The sequence below is a fragment of the Nyctibius grandis genome, chromosome 4, assembly GCF_013368605.1.
Source record: "Nyctibius grandis isolate bNycGra1 chromosome 4, bNycGra1.pri, whole genome shotgun sequence".
NCBI classification, from domain to species: domain Eukaryota; kingdom Metazoa; phylum Chordata; class Aves; order Nyctibiiformes; family Nyctibiidae; genus Nyctibius; species Nyctibius grandis.
In genome coordinates this window covers 2,728,059-2,748,059 of record NC_090661.1, presented here as the reverse complement: position 1 = coordinate 2,748,059, position 20,001 = coordinate 2,728,059, and the positions used below count along the sequence as shown (strand labels likewise).

Here is a 20,001-nt window from a genome sequence, read left to right as displayed (position 1 = left end):
AGTTTGAGCTCTGGGTACCAGGGTTTGATAGCTGGACAATGTTCCTCAACAGGCATGGATAAACTTCAATAAACACACCTGTTTGACCGCATGTCCCACATTTAGGACCCTGTTTGGGATTACAGAGACATGATATTAATCTCTTGAGCTTTCTATCCATTTTCAAATGGCTGAATTTTTATCCACGTCATACCACTTTTTACAGTGATAAGCCCACTTACATGTGAGGCAATCTTGCACTTTCCTTTTTTTTTTTAATTTGGTTTATATTCTCTGTGCCATATTAGGTCCAGCCATTGCCTGCACGGGTGAGTCAGAATACATTTCCAGGCTATCGGACATAGCTCTTTACACAACTGACATGAGAATGTTTGTGATTAACTTTCCTAACAAAAATGTATCTTTCCCTTCTTATATATATAAATTATTTCTATACTGCCTCCATTTAGTCCTTCCAGCTGCAGTAATGTTTTGTCCTCATCTGCTGCTGTTCATGCCAAACAGTTTAAGTAAGTTGCACAATAATTTTGTCACAGATACATGGGTGCCTTCTATTCAAGGTAAAATCATATGAAAGGAGCATTTATCAAAGCTCATTATCAAAAACCTCGAGGTGCTCATCTGGTCAGATAGCATCTCTTATTTGCAGGTTCTTCTGTCTTGTTGAAACCCTCTTTCTTCCAGTGGTTTTCAAAGTTATTTAGTTTATAGAATTTTTCAGAGTTCTAATAATCTCTAAAATGTTTCCATCTATTCTCACAGTCCTAGTTAAATAACTACCCAGAACTGATCCTAGCAAAACAAGAAAAAGCTGTTTAAGAAAGATTTTGTTAATTTTGACAATTTAGAAAAGGTGGGCAATTAAACAAAGAGGCTGGATGAAAAGATTTTTTCCTTTCTGGTTTTTTTTTTAGTTCCAGTGCTGACCTTTACATGCATAATTATATGCGATTAGGGAGCGCTTTTACAGCTGCTTATGTTCTGGCTATCTATTACGTCCAAACAGCAAATTTGGTAAATCAAGACTCCTGTCCTTCTTCTAGAAGGACCAGAGCTACAACCCACAAATTCCAGGTTTACATGAGCTCAAGAACTAATATCTGGATGCAAACTGAGCAAAGCCTCATCAGAGACTTTAAACACATTTTAAACTGCCCATCTGTGTAAATGTAGCCCCTGACTGCCAAAATCAGGTGACCCATAACTTACAGGAAGGAGAAGGGTGATGGCTTTATCCAAGTGCTCCAAGCCCAGTGTACCTAGCTGAGGGACAGGCCTATTCCACAGCAAGTCCACCATCGGAGACCTTGGATGCACAAGCAAGCTGTCCTCCGCTTGGATGTCAGGGTGAGATGGGCGCACATGTTTTCCTTTTCTACTCAGGAAAGAAATCCATGTATGTGTTCACATGCTCCATCATGTCCTCTGGGCTTGATGATTTGGGGATGGGGACTTCCAGGCTCAGCACATTACATTTCTGTTCCACACTGGGATGCAAGGCGGCGTGCGCACACACACACAGACCAAATTTCTGTGGTATGCTTTAGTGTTCATCTGCCTCATGGAGTACACCCAGCAATGACCTGCTTTGTAATATACTTACCACATCACTACTCTGAGATGCTTAAAAAGGTAGAAAAAAAGAATGCCAAAATTTAATTTTCTAGCAGCCATCCTTCTCATGAAAGGTTAAACAGGACATGTTTGAAATTAACTATAAGCTACATAAGAGCATAAACTGGGGAAATTCAGTTTTTTAGAACTTCAGGCAGCCTGCATATATCCACACAGGACACAGTCAAGGCTGCAACTTGTGCTCTGCTGTGTAACCATCCATCCTGTTTCACTGTTAGTGGGTTCCTGGCAAACTTCCACTTATGCCAACTATTATTCTTCCAAACAGTATCCAGATATATTTCAGGGGACAAAAGTCTTGGTAACTGTTGCGAAAGACAGCACGGAGAAAGCAACCTTGATGTGGCAGGCAAGGGGAAGAAAACTTTCAGATACAGTATGTGCCAAGGCACTTGCCTGCAGAGGACAGAACAGCTCCCAGCTACTAGTACTGATGTAGCTCCTCAATTCACAGCAAAGCAACTTCCTTTTTTGCAAGAAGGCAAATCAATTTTCTAGCAGCCTGGCTGACTAGATTGTCTGGGAAGGCGTTGTGCTAATTATAAAAAGGGATGGTGGAAATGAGGAACAAATATGTTTTTATTGAATGCACAAGGTGTTAAAAACTAAGAATGCGGAACACAGAAAGTTCTGTACTTCAGAAATAGCAGTCTGTGTAGCAAAGTATTTATTTTATTAACACAGCTTTGGCTAGTTTGGTAACTTCTGAAATCTAAAGGGAATGTTGGATAAGGAATGCTGCAATTTCTGCTTATAACATCTGTGTATGATTACATAGGTTAAAAAAATGGGCAGGGGAAACATACTATACTGGATAATCTGTCATTATATTTTCAAGTTGCTGGAAACTCAGGAGTAAGCTATACCAAACGTTTAAGTACAGACATTTTGAGAGAGAAATCCCAGCTTAGATGCTAGGTGGTGTCTGCTCAGAGCACCCATGACACTAGAGGTCAGCATGGGCACATCTACATTAGCATTTCAGTGTGGGCCAGCAATGTGCTTTGTAAGTGCTGCCTACCCTGCTGCAGCCCCCAGGACTGAGCAGACCTCAAAGTTTCCAGATTGGATTCTTTCATCGAAAAATGAGCTCTTGAACAACTCCTATTGGTCGTTCAAGCCACACGCCTGGATTAGATCTAGTTTGAAATAAACTCCCAGGACTTGTACGGCAACTACAACTAGTAATAAGGTGTACTCCAAGGCCACAGAATAGAAAAATGCACAGAGGATGCTACTGAATGAAAAATCACCCCAACGAGGATATTAAAGATGAGCATGGAACTCAAGGAAAAGTGCACTGAGGAGGCCAAGTGCACTGAGTCTGCTGAGTCTGCCTTCATTTCAATATCGTTTGTAAAATGTAAGAGTTCTTCAGGCACATCAGTAGGGAGGAAGGATTAATAAACGGTAAAGACAAAATGTAATTAAAGATAACTTCTAGCTTGAAAACGAAATTAATACTTCACCTCAGTTATGAGCAATCAGATAATCTATAACCTCTGAATTCTGAAGGACATGGAGTATAAAATCACAAGTCTAACAGAAAGCACTTTTGTAGTGAATCTCTGAAGTCAGAGTAATACCCTGTGATGGAAGAAAAGCAAACGGAGATATCTAAACTTAAGCAGGAGGAAGAAAACTCTGTCTTCCATTGGTGGGGCTGCCGATTTTATGGACAACAGATTCTTCTGTGCTTCATTTCCCATTAGAAGGTATTAGGTAGGAATTCTTACTATTTTAAAAAGGATAATGAATTTTAAGGGGCAAATAAACTGGTAAAATGAAAAGCCTTGCTTTTTTTTTTTTATAGGTAGAAGAATTAAACAAAGCTATGTCACACAGTGTATTCTCAGTGGATGCAAACTACTGCTGCCAGAGATCCAAGGCGACCTGTGATTCTCTGCAGCACCAGCAGCACTTCGCTAATAAATCCTGTTAAGATGTGTATTAATCCAAGGCAGACCCTCACATTTGCATCGATTTCAGTTAACTTGTGTTTTATACGAATCAAGCTTCTCCTGCACAGAACACTCTTCAATCTACCCAGAACATTTTAGTACCAAAAAAAAAAAAAAAGTATATTTTCACATATTTAGGAATACAAAGAAATTTAAGAATGGAATTGGTCAATTACTGAATAACAGAGGAAAACTGTCAATGTAGAAAGAAGAAATACATAACATTTGTATTCTGTGTTTGTACAGGGAAAAAGCAAGATGTTGTATGAACCTCATCTGAAGGAACACTCTCACTCTAAGAACAATTCTGGAGAATGTTAAAAACTGGCTATTAAGGTGACACTTCTTAAAATGAGATGGTACGAAGGTTTTGTGTCTAAGAATTTTTTAAAAGTACGCAAAAGAACTTAGCAGACCACTGATAATTTTCTTTGTCATTATTTTTTCATTAGAACTTGAAATATCAAGGAAACTTCTTAAGACTGAAAGGCAGCGGGTCATGTGCCAGTGCTATTAAAGGGCAAATGAGACAACCTGGATAACTAAAAGACTATAAGCCTGGTGTCAGTCCTAGCAAAATAATGGAATAATTCCTACAAGTCTCAATTAACGAAGGATTAAAGAAGGGATATAGAATTAATGCCAGTCAACTTGATTTTTTTTTGGAAAACAGAACTTGCCAAGCTAGCATGGTATCTTTGAAGGGATCACAGGAACCAGGTGCTGTTCTGTACTGCCTACCTCCACTGAACAGTCTGGATGGCAATGAAGTTCCCTGAAAATTGAACTTGTCTTAGAAGTGAGATTATACATCAGCATGACATGAAACACCTGCCCGCCAGTTTTACTGGGCATGTAGTGTTTAATTGTGGTTTGTTTTTTCCAAGAACTATTTCTCTTTCTTTCATACATGGCATGCAAATGACAAGCTACTATTAAACACAATTATTCAAACTTAATAGCAACGGGAAGCTGTTTGAAGAAATGTTCCTAAATCTCATTTATAGGAAAGAACTGTTACTGTGGTGCTGGTCTGAAAGAGGCTGAGTTTGAGATTCATTTCCTACACATTAAGATGATCTACTTTCTAAATCATTATCATAAGAAGTTCTGCTGCTTTGCAAAGTCCATGATGCAAATTCTTGCAACTTGCACAAGTTTGTGATGTTTCTCAGCTGATGTTCTTTCCAGCGATCCCAGCAGACCTAATTTCATTTCTAATCATTTCACCATGCTTAACATGTTTTTCTAAGTTACTTTTGCATTTGTACTCAGAGTACTGACTGATTTTTTGCTTATAAAGCTCTCCTCTTTCCATTGTTTCCTATGCAAAGGGAACGAAGCGAACTGCATAGAGCAATTCAGTGATCAGCTGCTTTCAGTCCACACCTTATTTCAATAAGAACATGGCACATACTGTGGATTTCATATATTTCATACTCATAGCTCCAACCTCTATCACATTACACAGAGAAGCACTGTACCTCATTTGTGCCTTCTGGGTGCAGGACATTTTTCAAGACAGCCCAGCAAAATACGTGAGTGACCAAGTTCAAAGGTATAGAAGCCCTTTTTGTGCTTATTTAATTATATTTTCATCTCTTTTTTTTTTGAGTAGAAGAATGGTATATTTAAAGTCTTTAGCTATTTTGACATTATTATTCACACTATACTATAAGCAAATAGGAGAACAATCAGAAAGACAATAGTACACAATAGGTATAAATTAAAGTGAATGCTCTGATGTTTTGGCACACACACAGTGTAAATTCATAATTTCATGTAAGAAAAATTGTGAGATGTTTCTGTTGATAGTCTTTTAACACTTCCAGCTTTGGTAATCTTTTTGCTGTTCTTGTGAAAATTTTTTTCGTAATTTTCATTTTTCTTTGAAGGATCAAATAAATTTTTGCTTGAAAACAATCTTCTCATATATTAAAGCAATCACGTCATATACTGAATTTACTTCCTACAGTATTTCTTGAAAAGATCTTTAAGGATTTGTGACAAACAGGTTTGGTTACCTTCTCTTCAAAACCACTGTATATCTAAAGAAGTTGCAAAACTTCTTTCATATTTTAGAACTTCACTTAACGCCCCTCCCCAGAGTTTTCGTCAGATTTAGAGACAAACACACAGCTCAAATTTAATGCAGAGTTGCCATGATAGACCCAATAAAGGTGTTATTGATGACTTACATAGACTACATCCTTCTGAAGTCTTTCAATCAAGTGACCACAAGGTTTTATTGAAGGATCTTCAGAACAGTTCACACATGGCTCTTCACCAGCTCCTGTTCCACACTGGCTGAATTTATACATCTTCCATAGTGTTCCCAACAAATGAAATCACACTAGAATTGCAACTTATTATTCTCTTTTTACATCTAGTATTTGAGAACTGCACTGCTCCTAGATTTGCCAATTCAAACCTAAATGTTCTTCTTGCTTAATATTCCTCCATCTTCAAATTCTGAGCTACACAACTATTCTCTCTCTATTCTCAGAGCCTAAATCCATTCTCTCCAAATATGTTTTTGCCTCCTTTTCTTTTTCATTCTCAAAAGGGAAACAGAAAAGGAAGTACAACCTTTTCATAGTGTTTAGTTATCTAGAGCAGTGTCCCTGATGCCTCATTACCTCATTCTTTCAAAGTTTTCATATTACAAAAGCCAACTGTTTGCCTCCTCTTCGGCTCATCCCTTAAACTCTATTTCATTTTACCACAGCTTCCATTATAACTGATGAAATTAAAATAATCATCAAATCTTATAAATATTTCCAAATCCTTACTGGTTTAGAACTATTATCTTGTCCAGTGCATTCTATTCCATTCTATCATATTTATACAGCAGGTATACATAAAAAAATAAAAGTATCCTCTGCAGTTCATAATGACATACATAAAAGAATAACACTTGTGAATGAATGATACAATGCATAAATTTTAGTGTATTGTCTGTGCAATGCCTATAGCTCTTGATCAATACATCAGAGATCCAAAACACATCAAGAGTTAATTTTAAACTGCATACACTCCTGGAGAACATTAATTATATTCTCAGATCTCATTTATAATGAGCTTTTAATTAGAGAGGATGTCCTCATATCTTAATCCTTAAAAGCAGAGACATTATGAGATGCTAGGTAATTCTTAAAATAACATGCTTCAACATACATTTCTTTTTCTTTTACTGTACCAGAACTGTAAAGACTCCTTGCTCAAAGTCACTTGTGTTTTACTTACTTGTGGCAGCACAAGTGTATGATAAAGGAGGATTCTATTTCCTTTGTCATCAGTAAGGATGTATGTGGGACATCCCACTAATGGATGCCTCCTCTAAAATTTAGTAGAAGGTCAAGAGAGGGAACTTTATTGCTATGACCAAGAGCTAAATACATTGTATGAGTACCTCAGACTGGAAGATGACTGACCAGTTTTCTTCCATCATTTAATTGTCTAATTAGCCATTCTCCCATACGGTAAGAAAATCAAACGCAGCATAACGCTTTACAAAATGTCTGCATATAGTTCTGTGTAAACGGTTTTGCAGTATTCACAGCATAGTCCCTCATGAGAAAGACCATTTGCTTGGACAGCATCCAGTAAAATCTGATCAATAAACCCATCTTTATTTTTTAATCCAGCAGCTCAGCCTTATTTAATTCTCCAGTTTCTAGTACTGTACACACTCACTGCTGTATAACACTTTACCGTCTAGGCTGCCTCTCTGCTTGGACAGACACATTGCATTTGTGATTGTTAGGATTCAACAGGAACTTGATCTGATTACCTGGTTTGCTTTCATTTGGTTTACACTGAACTTCTTCAACGCATTCTGCAGGAAACCATCCAATATGTCCCCGGGTGCTGCCTTCCCAGAATCCACCTTCACCAATGCTTAAAACTAAATACAAAGAGACATAGGAAGCATTACACTTTTTTCTCTTCTCATGTAAATACCAAGATTAGTTATATAACACGCTCAGTAATAACTGAATATCTTGTTGGTAAAAGCAAACATTGTACAATAACTCAAATGCTGGTACCCCAAAAATGGCCACAGAGTAACCTTTAAATGCAATCCTCACTGGTCAGTCTTTGGAACCTCTTCCCAAATTTATTTTTGTCACTAGTTTCCTTGGCTCTCATGGAGTTCTTTCCATTTTCACTTTTCTCATTGCTGCTTTTATCAAGCACAAATGCATGGTCATACTAAGACCAAAAAAATTTGTCTTACCTGTTCAAATTAAGCTGAAGTGCTGAACCCACTGTAAAACTGAACCCACACTGAAATTGGGTTTTAATAATACATATTTTGATATCTCCTATGTTTTCTACTTCCTAAGGAAACAAGCTATTTTATTTAGTGGGTAGCTCCAGAGATTTGTAATGTAGGTCGAGTAATATGATTTAGCAGTTTGAGTACACAGCAAACACTCGGATATCCCACAGGTGCGATATACAATGTAGATGCCTTTTGAAACATTTCAATGATTTTTCACGGTAGAAGATAGCGACGATAGGGAGGAGAATGATTTACCAATAGGAGAAAAAGCTTTATCTTGTAGTTCTAATTATCTTGATATGAATCTTAGGACTCAACAAAGAGTGTGACAAAAAACTTCAGAACAACAACGTATGTTTTTACTAGTAATCAATTGGAGAAGAATTACAATAATGAAAGGATCCTAAATACTTGCTAAGTATTATGTTTAAATTAATTTTGTAGAAGTTCCTACAAAATCAGTGTATGTTTAATATATATTAAAAGAACATAAATGTACTATTAAAAACATACTATATATTAATATTGGAATAAAGGCAATATTATAGATTAACAAAAACACTGTTAGCTCTTCTAAATAGGTTGATTGGGAATGTAGCTCAGTCATACAACACAGGTCCCCAGAGTACATCTGTACAAAACACAATGTTCGGTGGAGAGGTCCCTGAGCTACCAAAAATAAGCCCGTGGAAGTGGAAGCAGCACAGCTCCATTAGCTGCGTGCTAGCTAAGCCAGCCAAGGTAACTGGCCCTGCTGAAAATCAAGGCTAATTAGCCCAAGCACATCTCTTTGCTAACACATGCATATGGTTTTCAAGACCTGGAATAATATCTCTGCTGTGTATTTCAGTATGGTAGAGATATTAACTTGCTCAGAGTTATTGTGATGATCTCCAACAAAAGCGTTCTTTGCGCTGTTAAAACATACCTTATCAGGCTTTAAAATCATTCATTGAATTCTGTATCAGTGGAACTGCTGTGACTCAATGGCATTGAATTTGAACTTGATTTGCACTACTATAGAGTAAGATGAAAACTAAATTCATGACAGGTTAAAAAAAAAAATGAATTAAAAAATCTTGGTAATACTAAGGAGGTAGCAAGAAGTCTGGTTTGACACATCAGGATCTGTAAAACTGCATTTGAAATGAAATGTTTACCTAGTTCCTCACTAATGCAATCCTAAGCTATTTGTGGTATTACTTACAGAGCATGGATATTTATTAACATAGATATTTGACAGAAAAATGTTCTTAAATGTGTCAATTTTAAGTCCATTAATGTAGTAAATTCAGAGATACACATTCCGTGAACTGCATATTTACACTTCACTGTCACTAAGAAGTACCAGAAAATCCATTAAGGCAAAATCCTGCACCTGGATGCATCCCAAACACACAATTTATCAAGCACCTTTCTGACATATATGAGGAAACCGATACCTGCGGAGGTAGTTATGGGATAATGGGGGAGGGCACTGACCTTGGAAGACACCAACAACTCTACAGTGACACTTAAGCTGAATAAAAAATTCTTAGCATGTTTTTTCTTTTAGTTCCCTAACACCTATTTATATTGTTACCGTAAGCAGAAAATATTTCATCTCTACATTTAAATGCGAGCAAAAATTAAGAAACCAGATCTGTGCTTTAATTGTATTAACAAAATAAATCAAAATACAAATTATAAATATAAATTTGAGGCATAAATAATGAAAAATATATTGACAAATTCTAGTTGTTCTTGAAAATGTTTAAAGCCTATGCACATTAACACACAAAGTCAATTTGATAATTCAATGTCACATAAAACAGAAGGCTATTCATTGATCCAATATATACATTGGGTATTCATCAGCTTCCGATATATTTTTAACAATGTAACCCTCTGTTCACATAAGAATAGAGTGCATTTGTTATATACGAGATAAAGAAGTAGGAAAACTTAATTAATAACATCTATAGATATTAGAGCTATTGTAGGATCCTGCTGTACATGGATTTAACTTCAAAACACAAAAGTGAATGTAGGACTCCAGCCAAAATAAATTTCAAAATGAGAGACAGTGAAAGATTCCTATCCCAAGTAATGAGGTTTTTTTGAGGAGAGTTTTCAGCACTGAATCACAGTCCTGATTTCACTCCACAAACTGGCAAGATAGATAGGGAGAACAAAAACCACTTAGAGATTGCGAAAGACTTCCCTAATTCAGTATTTTATTTATCTGTCAAATCTGCTATTTTGATGCTCCAAATTACATGGATATTTCCCTCTCCAAAAAGGATTTGCATTCTAAGAAGGAAGTTGGGTATTTCACACCCATCAAGGAATTTCATGTGTTTATGGCCGTAGCAGCTGATAAGACATCCAAATCACGATGGGGAAAGAAATTTGCTTTGTAAACATCATAATGGGTGCCAAGAAAGGAAGGGAAAGGCTGGTGGAACCGCAAGAGGCACAAAGAAAACCCAAGAGGCAAATGTGGGGTAGCCAGGGATACAGCTGATGTGCAGAGACAGAGACAAATTGTTGCTGAGATGGAGGAGAAGCACATATGGCCTAATACTCAAAATGTAGAAGTTGAGATCTGGATGGTTCTGTGCTACCAAAAAAATTGAAATAATCTTTTTCAATATATCTCAGGCAGTACCATTAATAAGAAATTCTGCAGCAGGAACCAAAGCCATAATAAACCACATATCTATAAAAACTGGCAACACTTCATGTATTCCAACGTGGATAACTGGGAACTCAAATGATATATCAAAAAATATAATTTATCTTTTGTACCCATGAATGCTTTTTTAGAATGAGGCCTTAATTTCTGTCTTTTCCCTCTCACAGCAGTGCTTAAGAGACACGTTGTGACAGATAATTTGGTACCAGCAAGAGATTTTCTAATCAACGTTTTCCCTTCTGAAGGACGTAACAATGGTAAATCAAAGGATAACTTTCCCAAAATTAATAATTAAGCTTTACCATTTCAAGTATTTTTTTCCTTTCGCTTTTAGTAAAAACAAAAGATGTGGTTGCTATGGGAAGAGCAGGCCAGAGTCTCTTTACACACAACACGAATTACAAAAAGAATCTGATGTTAAAAGGGTAAAATTAAAGTTCTAGTAACATCACGAATCCTGATATGACTTTTCACAACAAAAGTATGGTTTAAAACAAGAATTATATTCAATTATATGAACAAAACTGCAAATCAAAATTGGACAAATGCCAAACAACTGAATAACAGGAAAACATGTAAAAGCAGGTGCCTATCGGGATCTTATATTTTAATGTCTTTAAAGTATTATACGTAATATCAGCCAGATTCTGCTTTGCCAAAGTCCAGAAAAAAACACAAGAAAATTATATACAGTGCCAATCGAGCATAGGATTTACAGCCAAATTCAGGCCATTGTCTTTATAGCTGCTACAGGATATATCTGAAATGTCTTTGTAATATCTACCACCAATTTTTGGTGCTGTATAAACTGCACTCTTCTTTCCTGGAAAAAGAAATAATTATATGGATTGGGAATGACAGATCATCTTCTGGAAAAAGAAGAACATTTCTACAACTAGGAGAAAAAAGAAAAACAAACAGAATGGCAACAGAGTAAAAAGTCAAGTTGAAAATCCATTGAAAAATCTAGCAACTGAACTAGCCTACGCTGATGTAAGAACTATCAGAGCTAAAAGTAAGAGTTATATCTGCTAATCGAGAGCAGCTGAAGACCTCGATACTTGTAGTGAGATGTGGAATTACATAAGCTGAAAGCCCTCTAGAACACTCAGTAGAAAGCAGAAAATTTCACCATTTCATTCTTAATCTGAAAGGGATGGTGACAGTGTCCCTTCCACTCAAACCGCAGCATGAATACGTTATGTACCTTGATTCCATTGTTCTATTATTGAATAATTGAAATATTGTATAATGAAATGCAAACAGTTTTCATCTGAATTTTAGCTAAGCAAGGTTCAGTGCAAATTTGAACTCTGTTTTTTTGTCTTGATGTAACAATCTTCTAGATTCACTTTTTAAAAATAAAGTAGATATTTAATTTCCAGTGGTAGAGATCTAACTTCTTTTCCTCAGAAATACTTAATATTATAACTTAGGCTTTTCTCTTGTTGAAACATCTGGTGTCTGATGTAAATTTTCAGAATTATTTGCCTTTTGGAGGGAGAGCTTGCTTCAATGATGAAAAGAAATTTGGTTAACACAGCCCCTAAAATGTTTACAACTTTAAAATGTATGTTCCTAAACTGGAGTTGTAATGACAACTGATTTCCTAAGTATACATATCAATATAAACAAAAATTCAATGTTTAATCTATTTTTGCATACAACCAGGTAAACAGAAAACAATATTGAGAGACAAATACTGTGCAGAGTGACAGTTCTCTGCATCTGAAGCACAACTTGACTCAGACTTTACACACAACATAAATGAAGGTCAGCACAAGCTACTGCTAAATCTTTCTCTCTCTTAAAGAGAGATATTATCCTTAAAATCTGGGTTTAGTTTAAATTTTACTCTATTTCTTTATCTACACCTCCTTGTTCCTAATAGATATCCCTCCCTTCCTGCGATTAATGAACAGGATCTGTCTGCTCTGCCTTATGGGCAGACCGTTCCTGGCTTTCAAATACTTAATCAAGAGAGACTGACATAACTTGAGATCAGCGCAGCATGACTGGAAAGGAAGTCGTTGCCTATCGCCCTGATGACAACCACGTTAAGGCCTCCAGCATGCAAACAAGTGATTGTGCCCCAGCTGCCACGTAGAAAATGTTCTTGTGCAGTCCACGTACAATCTGGAAGGAAAGCCTTGTGTATCTGCAATTAACAATTTTGTGTAATTGACCTGAGCAGTCAGATTCGACTGTGGCTCCACTGACATTTCTTCTAGTGGAGAAGCAAATTCAGCACCTCTTCCCCATCTTAGTCTGTGGGACCTCACAGAGAAATCAAATTTGGGAAATAACATGGACAGAAAATATTCCTCACTTTTTAAACTTACATTTAACTTCCAGTTTTGCCTTCAAAACAAAAGTGTGATCCAATTGTGGCCGCAGGAATTTGTCTTTCTGTAATCCCAGTGACACTGCTGGTTTATCTGAAAAGCAACTTTACCCACCTGTAGTTCAGTATTTAATTGTCTGACTTCTAATAGTCTAATTGCCATACCCAGCGCTTACTGCACACCTGGTTGTGTCCCATCAGTCTCTATAGCCACCCACACTGCAAGCAGATGGTAAGACTAAGGAGCCTTAGCTTCAGGTTTTGGGTGCATGTCATAGCCCGAACCACCACGGTCACAATCAACGTCATGCTAGAGCCTGACTTAAACCACCTTCTTATCTTTTATCACCTCTACTTTCTCAAGAAAGAAACAGTGCAAAAAAGCAATGTTCAGGAAAAGGACCTTGGGATGAGAATACGACAGTGCCTCTTAACAGAGCAACCACTCACTACATCAAAATCTACAAATATAATAATCTGCACATAATCCTCTAAATTTGAGGAAATAGGGCTCAACTGAAACAGAACTGAATGAGCTGTGCTGTTTAAGATTTCACCCTATATATTTTTTTTCTTCCTTTTTATCTTTGTCAACAACTTTCTAAGAAGATCATCTTTTTCCTGTTACTTGGATGTCTCTTAAATAGTTTGGGGAAAGTGAAGGAGAGAGAAAAACAGCATAAGAAAAAAATCTTCTTCAATCATTTGAATTTTGGACAGAAATTCAAATCAAGCATTGGAAAAATCCATCCATTTGTACATTTATCACCATCTCTGTCGAGGAAGGTGCGGACAGAGTCAAGTTTGCTTTTCTCCATAGTGATGCCCAAACTACAGGTCAGGGGAATGCAAAGTAGAGAGCATTAATCTGAGAAGAGGTCCCAAACCAACTTAGATCGGGAGCCTATACTACTGTGCTGGACTATGCTAGTGTGCTTATATGCCATTCATAGCTCCTCTCGGTTTTCTGGTACTCCCTGACTACTGAATATTTCGGGCCAGTTACGGACTACTGACGGAAGGCTGGCTTTAAGTAATCAAGACGATGGGGGTTTGTGGATGCTCTTATGACCTAATCACCTTCTCACAGCCTTGACAGCAAGAGCTCTCCTGCTGGAGTGGGAGCAAGGCCGTGTCTTTGTTACAACATGTTGATATATGAGTTCGAAGCACAACTCTCCTGCTCTTCAGATAGAAGCAACTGGAAGAAACGAGTTGGGTTATTATCTGTGATGAACCATAATTATTTATGTTAGGAATTTAAACCAAACCAATCAAGTCAGGAGAGAATAAGGAAGGAACATAGACCAATGAATCTGGGTAAGATTAATATTCCATTTTACATTAATTTCATCCTTCATACAGAAGAGTAGCAAAACAATGCTTATGCAAACCTCTTAGGTTAAATTTTGATGCCATACTTATTCACACAAGGTATAAAATGCTCTTGAAGAAACAAAACAGCATTTCTGGGGCTCTTCCCTTTCCAGTATTTTATTTACTAATCTAACAAGTGCAAAAGCCTGGAAGACCAACTTTCCCTCTGCCCACAAGCACTGTCTGTTGGCAGTATCTTCAAGCACAGCAGGGGTTTAATAATCTTACTTTTTCAAACTGACTTACAAGTAGATTCCACAAGAAATGAAAATGTTAACGATATATTTGGATTGCCCTATGGCTGAGATTACACTGAAATAAAAGTAGTGTTGCAAGGGTCAGTATTTCTAATGCTGAGAACTAGTGACTTTCTGCCTAGAACAGATGCTTGAATCGCTACTACTGAATTACTACCGTTTCTCTGACCCCAGAGAACGTAGTTGAGAACAAACCTCGGTTGTGGTAAACCCTTCTCAGATGTGCAGACTGTGCCTGAGCAGGAGGCATCTCAGAAGGTTCACGGAAAAGTCTGTTGGAGCATATTTGAGTTACTGAAATAACTCTCCATTTTTTCTCCATTTAAGCACTAGAAAATTTGTATAATCACAGTAAGAGTTAAAGAAACTTGAGCATTCTCCAAAACTAGCACTGTATTCTGTTTGCCTTCCAGGTGAAAGAGAGGAGATGGTAATATCAGGGCAGGCAACAAAAATAAGAGAGGAAAGTAAAAATTTACAGTTGGAAGCCACCCATGGACAAACTACACTATGACCTGGGACCTGAAAATTGGAAGAAATAATTAGAAATCACATGGCAAATGGAAATGCTGTAATAAAAATGTATGGAAAGACAAGAAAAAACTGTGAGCAGGGTGAGATTTCAAAAGTTCTCGAAGCATTTGAATCAGGCAACCATGTGGGTTTTTTCCTTCCAGGTCGGTGAGAGATAATTCATATGCATCTCAGGTATGTTTTAATATAACATAGATTCTGAAAACAATTTTGATTGTTTTGTTTCTAAGTGACCAGAGATTGTCTGCACCGTGTTGATTGGTACCTGGAACTCACATCTGTTACCTTTCCAACAAGGTGTGCTAGCAGAGATTTGAATCACAGGTTACCTTCTCGAGGATGCCCAGATACTTCTGTATTGCGTTATCTTCATGACACAGAAAACTGCTAATTCTTTGCTCCCAAAGAATTTTGGAGCACTGCATTCTCTTCATACACCTGAGTTTTCTTATAAAAGGGGACACTTGATTTCCAGCTAAGAATTAAACTTAGCAATGCAAAAGCTGATTAAAATACATTTTACGGATACTTTATATATATGTGTGTGTTTGGATTCTGGCAGATTTATTGCTGTGGACTTTTAGATATAAAATGAAGAAAGAAGTAAAATATGTTAAAAGTGTTTCAGTGAGGAATGGAGCTAGCTCTTCTTCATTCATGTGAAAACAAAAGATTAGGGTTCTTCTTGTGCAAATAAAGATATCAGATTTATTTTTACAACAGGCATGGCCCTTCTCTCATGAGTGGCAGACACACAAATGATGTCAGTATGTGTGACTAACAACCAAAAATAAAGCAGATATTTTTGTACAGGCTACGTAATATCCTATTAATACAAGACCATTTTGTTTAGTTTACATTTTCTTTGGACCTTACCCATTCACTGCTTTCTCTGAAAAGGTTCCTTGTATCATATACTGTGAACTATTGTCACCCATCCACTTCTAGTGGTTTTAGAAAGAAAAAAAAATATCTGCCTCATCTTCATCTGATGAAAGCACTTTTCATCAAGAGTTTAGGAATTCGTCCCTCTCTGTGACCCTTCTAATTCTATCTAGTTAAAAAAGAAAATAAAAAAAAACATTTCCCAACTAATCCCTTTCTCTAATATGTTGTTCTGGGTTTTTATCCCTGTAATAAACGCCTTGCTACATCTTTACTGTGATTAGTCTCATGGGATTTACACGTGATGAGCATCTCCCCAGGGTCAGACTTGAACACTGGTCAGAATCCCATAGCAAATACTCAGAAATCCTGCTCAGGATTTCTGCTCAGAAAAAGAAAAAAAGCAGGACCTCCTCACAGCAAATGGTTCTAGCACTCACACAGCACACAAGTACTGAGGATTGTAAGAGCTCTCCTGCCTGTGCTTCTGGGTGAAGGAGAGGGAGCCTATCAATCTCTCACATTGGAGTAACTTTTTTTTATCCTCTATAAATAATTACACTTTGACTGGAACAGGGACATGAATCCAGATTTAATTGAACCTGGGTTTTTGTCACATGTGCTAAGTTTGAATGGCTTCCTCAACACTGTTACACAACTGAGACCTTTTTAAAGCATCACTGTCTTTTTACCTGGACTCTCTGCTCTCTACATGACCTTGTTGTGTTCATTCTGACATATTTTTTGTGTCAACGGAGGAACTATTGACATGGTAACACGAAATAGGATTTGATCTTGTTCTGGAAGTTTTCCCTTTGATTAGCAATGGGAGTCTGTCATATGGTGTTCCAGCCTTGCTGTGCAAACAGCCTTAAATTACACTTCACAAGATCTCATCCTAAGTAGTAACACTGACAATCCCTATGTACACTTTTTCTTTTTCCCAACTTTTTCTAAAAGCAGATCGACAAGTATAGAAATCTCACTAGACTTTGCTGCATCAAAGTTCCATAAAACACCAAAACAAGTGTGCCTGCAAATGCTAGACCTCTGCCAGATTTTAATTCAATGTGCAAGTCATACATTTGAAGCTGAAAAAATAATCCCTGCAGGGATGATTTGACGTTGGATGGGCATGTCCCCCTTTTTCTAACAGTAATCATTAATTTACAGTCAGTTTCAGTAAACACACATTTTCCCCATAAATAAAGATTCAAAACTCACAGACCAGACACAATCTCATTTTCTGTTTCAGCATTTTGACATTCATTGGTTAGTGTCCCCCACAAAAATCATTGGTCTCAAGTTTAGATCATACTACTCTAAGATTTGAAAAATGGACTAATTTTGTCTTGTATTGTTTTCCAGTTACTGTCATAATAACTCGGAACCAAGGGCTCCTGAACTATTTTTTTTTTTCATTGAAATTTAAATCCCTTATTCTTGGGATATTTTTGCATATAATAGTCTCAAATTCTAACGTAAACAAGCAGCCAGATAACAAATGCCTCTACAAAATTCAGCAACCCAAGCAACCTGTTGCACTGTTTTCTCTTTTGCCAGGAAACACATTTTCTGTCTTGTCTTTCTCCAGAAGTGCCTGGAATCTCTATTGGTTTATTCTGGTGACAAGAATCTATGCCGATCTTACATCCTCTACATAAACAAAAACATTGCCACATCTTTAAATCCAACAAGTCAACTGAACACAACTGCGTACAACATCCCCCAAAGAACAGATGATGGTGTTCAACCACACTCATTCTTTCGCTGTTGGCACCAACTAGATCTCTGTAAACGCACTCAGTGTAGAAAGTTATTTAGTACCACTCATGACCCCCAAAATTTCATCCTTTGTCAGTATCGGCAATCCTTTCTGGTGGTGTTAAATTTTCTGAGATTATGAAAAAGCAGAGTTCTGGGGTGTGCTTAAGTCTTGCTTTTTTAATCTTTTTTTTTTTTTCCCCGCTATATCCAATATTTTTTTCATTTCCTTGTAATTGACCAAGAAACATCTTTCTCAACTGTTTTGCTCCTCCTGTATGGAGTGAGAACTCCACACTCCATACAGAAGACCCCAGGCCTTCGCATTTTAACCCAAGAGCCAGTATTCTTTTGTAAAGGTATGAAAAGATCACATTTGCTTTTAATTGGCTTTACATTTTTGCATGACAGTTACTCATAACATAGCTTTACCTCTCTCTAGATTGTACCCATGCTTTGGACACTTGAAGGCTTTTACGAAGTGCTATTATGCATTACTTGTCTGGCAGTTATTCTCATATACTGGCTGCTTGCAAAGATGGTTCCCAAACCATGGAAAGGTCTGTCAGTTTTGTTTGAATTTGAAGATGACTTCTCTTTTTTTATGACTTGAATTTCATTTGATATTGGGCATTCCCAAGAAATTCTAAAACCTCAGAGCTTTGCCTGCCTTCTGTTAATTTTACTCTGGCCTAGATAACTTTCATTAATTGGGAACTTGTATAATGTTTTATTAAGTGTTCATATGGGCTCTTTCAAAAGTTCTTGTGCACTATTTTCGTTAGATCACAACCTTATTGCTTCCTACCTGACTGGGGCACAATCTCCCAGAACTGCAAAATTATCTTTTCAGCCCTACAGACATCACCAGCTCTCCTAAGTTTAACCTTCCTCCTTCATCCTTGCATTTAAAATGAATCTTGCATATTTTTTATCTTTAAGTGCAGCACTCTTCAGATTTCTGTCCTACACCTCTGAAGGCTTGAGTTAACAAAAATTATTAAACCCACAAACGCTTCAGAATCAGCCACATCAAAAAAAAAAACTACAAAAAGACCTTCTAACGGCTCCCCATTTTTTTCCAACTACTGTTTGCAGGCTCAAGGGAGGAGCTATTTGAAGTTTTCCTTTGTGAGATAAGTAGTTTCAGTTGCAAGGAAATTTTCATCTGCTTAACACTTGTATTTAGGACACTGAATGTATTCCCTTTTATTTGATTTGCATAACTGGTATTTGGTTTGCATTTACTCCATGACCAGTTTTACCTGGATGTGCAAAACCACAGCTGAAACTCCGTAACAATGCACCCTGAGGAAGGTCAATCCTGCAAGCCACAGTGCCCACTTTCTCAGCCGTACCTGGATGTACTTATTGTCTTCAAAATAGTAACACAAAGTTTGGCCTTGATTTTAACGTATTCTTAGTTGGGAAGCGCACCAGTGGACACAAATTATACATGCACCACCACAGTTCCTCCCCAAAATATTTACAGTAGGCTCTACCTGCTTACTTACCGTAGGTCTCACGAGGGGGACTTCTGCTACTTAACCAACAAATTGTTCCTTGAGGAAAAGGCTTGAAACAGACTTGACCTTATCCCTGTTTCCTTCCTGAGCTGCTTCGATAGCTGACATGTTTACAACCTTTTAAAGCCCTGGAGTTGTCTTTCTATAATGACTACAGAAGCAAATTACGTGCTCTGTGTAAAAGCCAATGCTGCTACTACTGCACATATTTCTGAATTTTAGTAGTACTTTGAAGTCACTTGCAGTTAAAATGGAAGAGTAACTTGCAGTTAAAGCTGAATACGCATTGGTTACAAAATAGAACTAGGAGTAAAATACCTCGTAAAGAAACAAAGGCATAAAAGCACTTCTACTGAACAGATTTTTTTTTTCCCTAAAATAGAAGAGAATTTTAAAATAAAATTTTCATCTAGCAGAAGAAAATGTTTGTTCAAAATTAATTACGTACTCACCTTTGACTCTGTCTCCTTTGTGCAGATGAATTTCCCCTTCTCCTTGAGGTTGATATGGCTTTACGACAATAAAAAGTCTTCCAGGTACAGCACTGTAAAGCTTGCGTTTTGGACCCTGATAATCCAAGGCAGACAGAGTATCCTTGTTGGCACTAGGATTGTAAACGGCACTGGAAATTGAAATCAAAAAACATTAACTGGTTATTTAAAATGGGCAAAGTTAATCATTTACCATCACATTAGCAGGATTAAATTAAGCAGTGAATAACATAATTGTCTTCCAGTAAGATAGCTAACCCTG

At 37.1% G+C, this 20,001-nt stretch overlaps 1 protein-coding gene across 2 annotated transcripts in view; it reads right to left on the bottom strand.

The window, feature by feature from the left end:
• Positions 1–20,001, bottom strand: part of SHANK2 (SH3 and multiple ankyrin repeat domains 2) — a 309,027-nt gene that overhangs the window by 196,410 nt on the left and 92,616 nt on the right. For both annotated transcript variants that reach the window (XM_068399004.1, XM_068399005.1), the window contains 2 exons: positions 19,701–19,870; positions 7,390–7,503 (listed from right to left, as the gene is read on the bottom strand). In XM_068399004.1, coding sequence (XP_068255105.1) covers positions 7,390–7,503; positions 19,701–19,870 — 284 coding nt within the window. The remainder of the gene's footprint in view (positions 1–7,389; positions 7,504–19,700; positions 19,871–20,001) is intronic.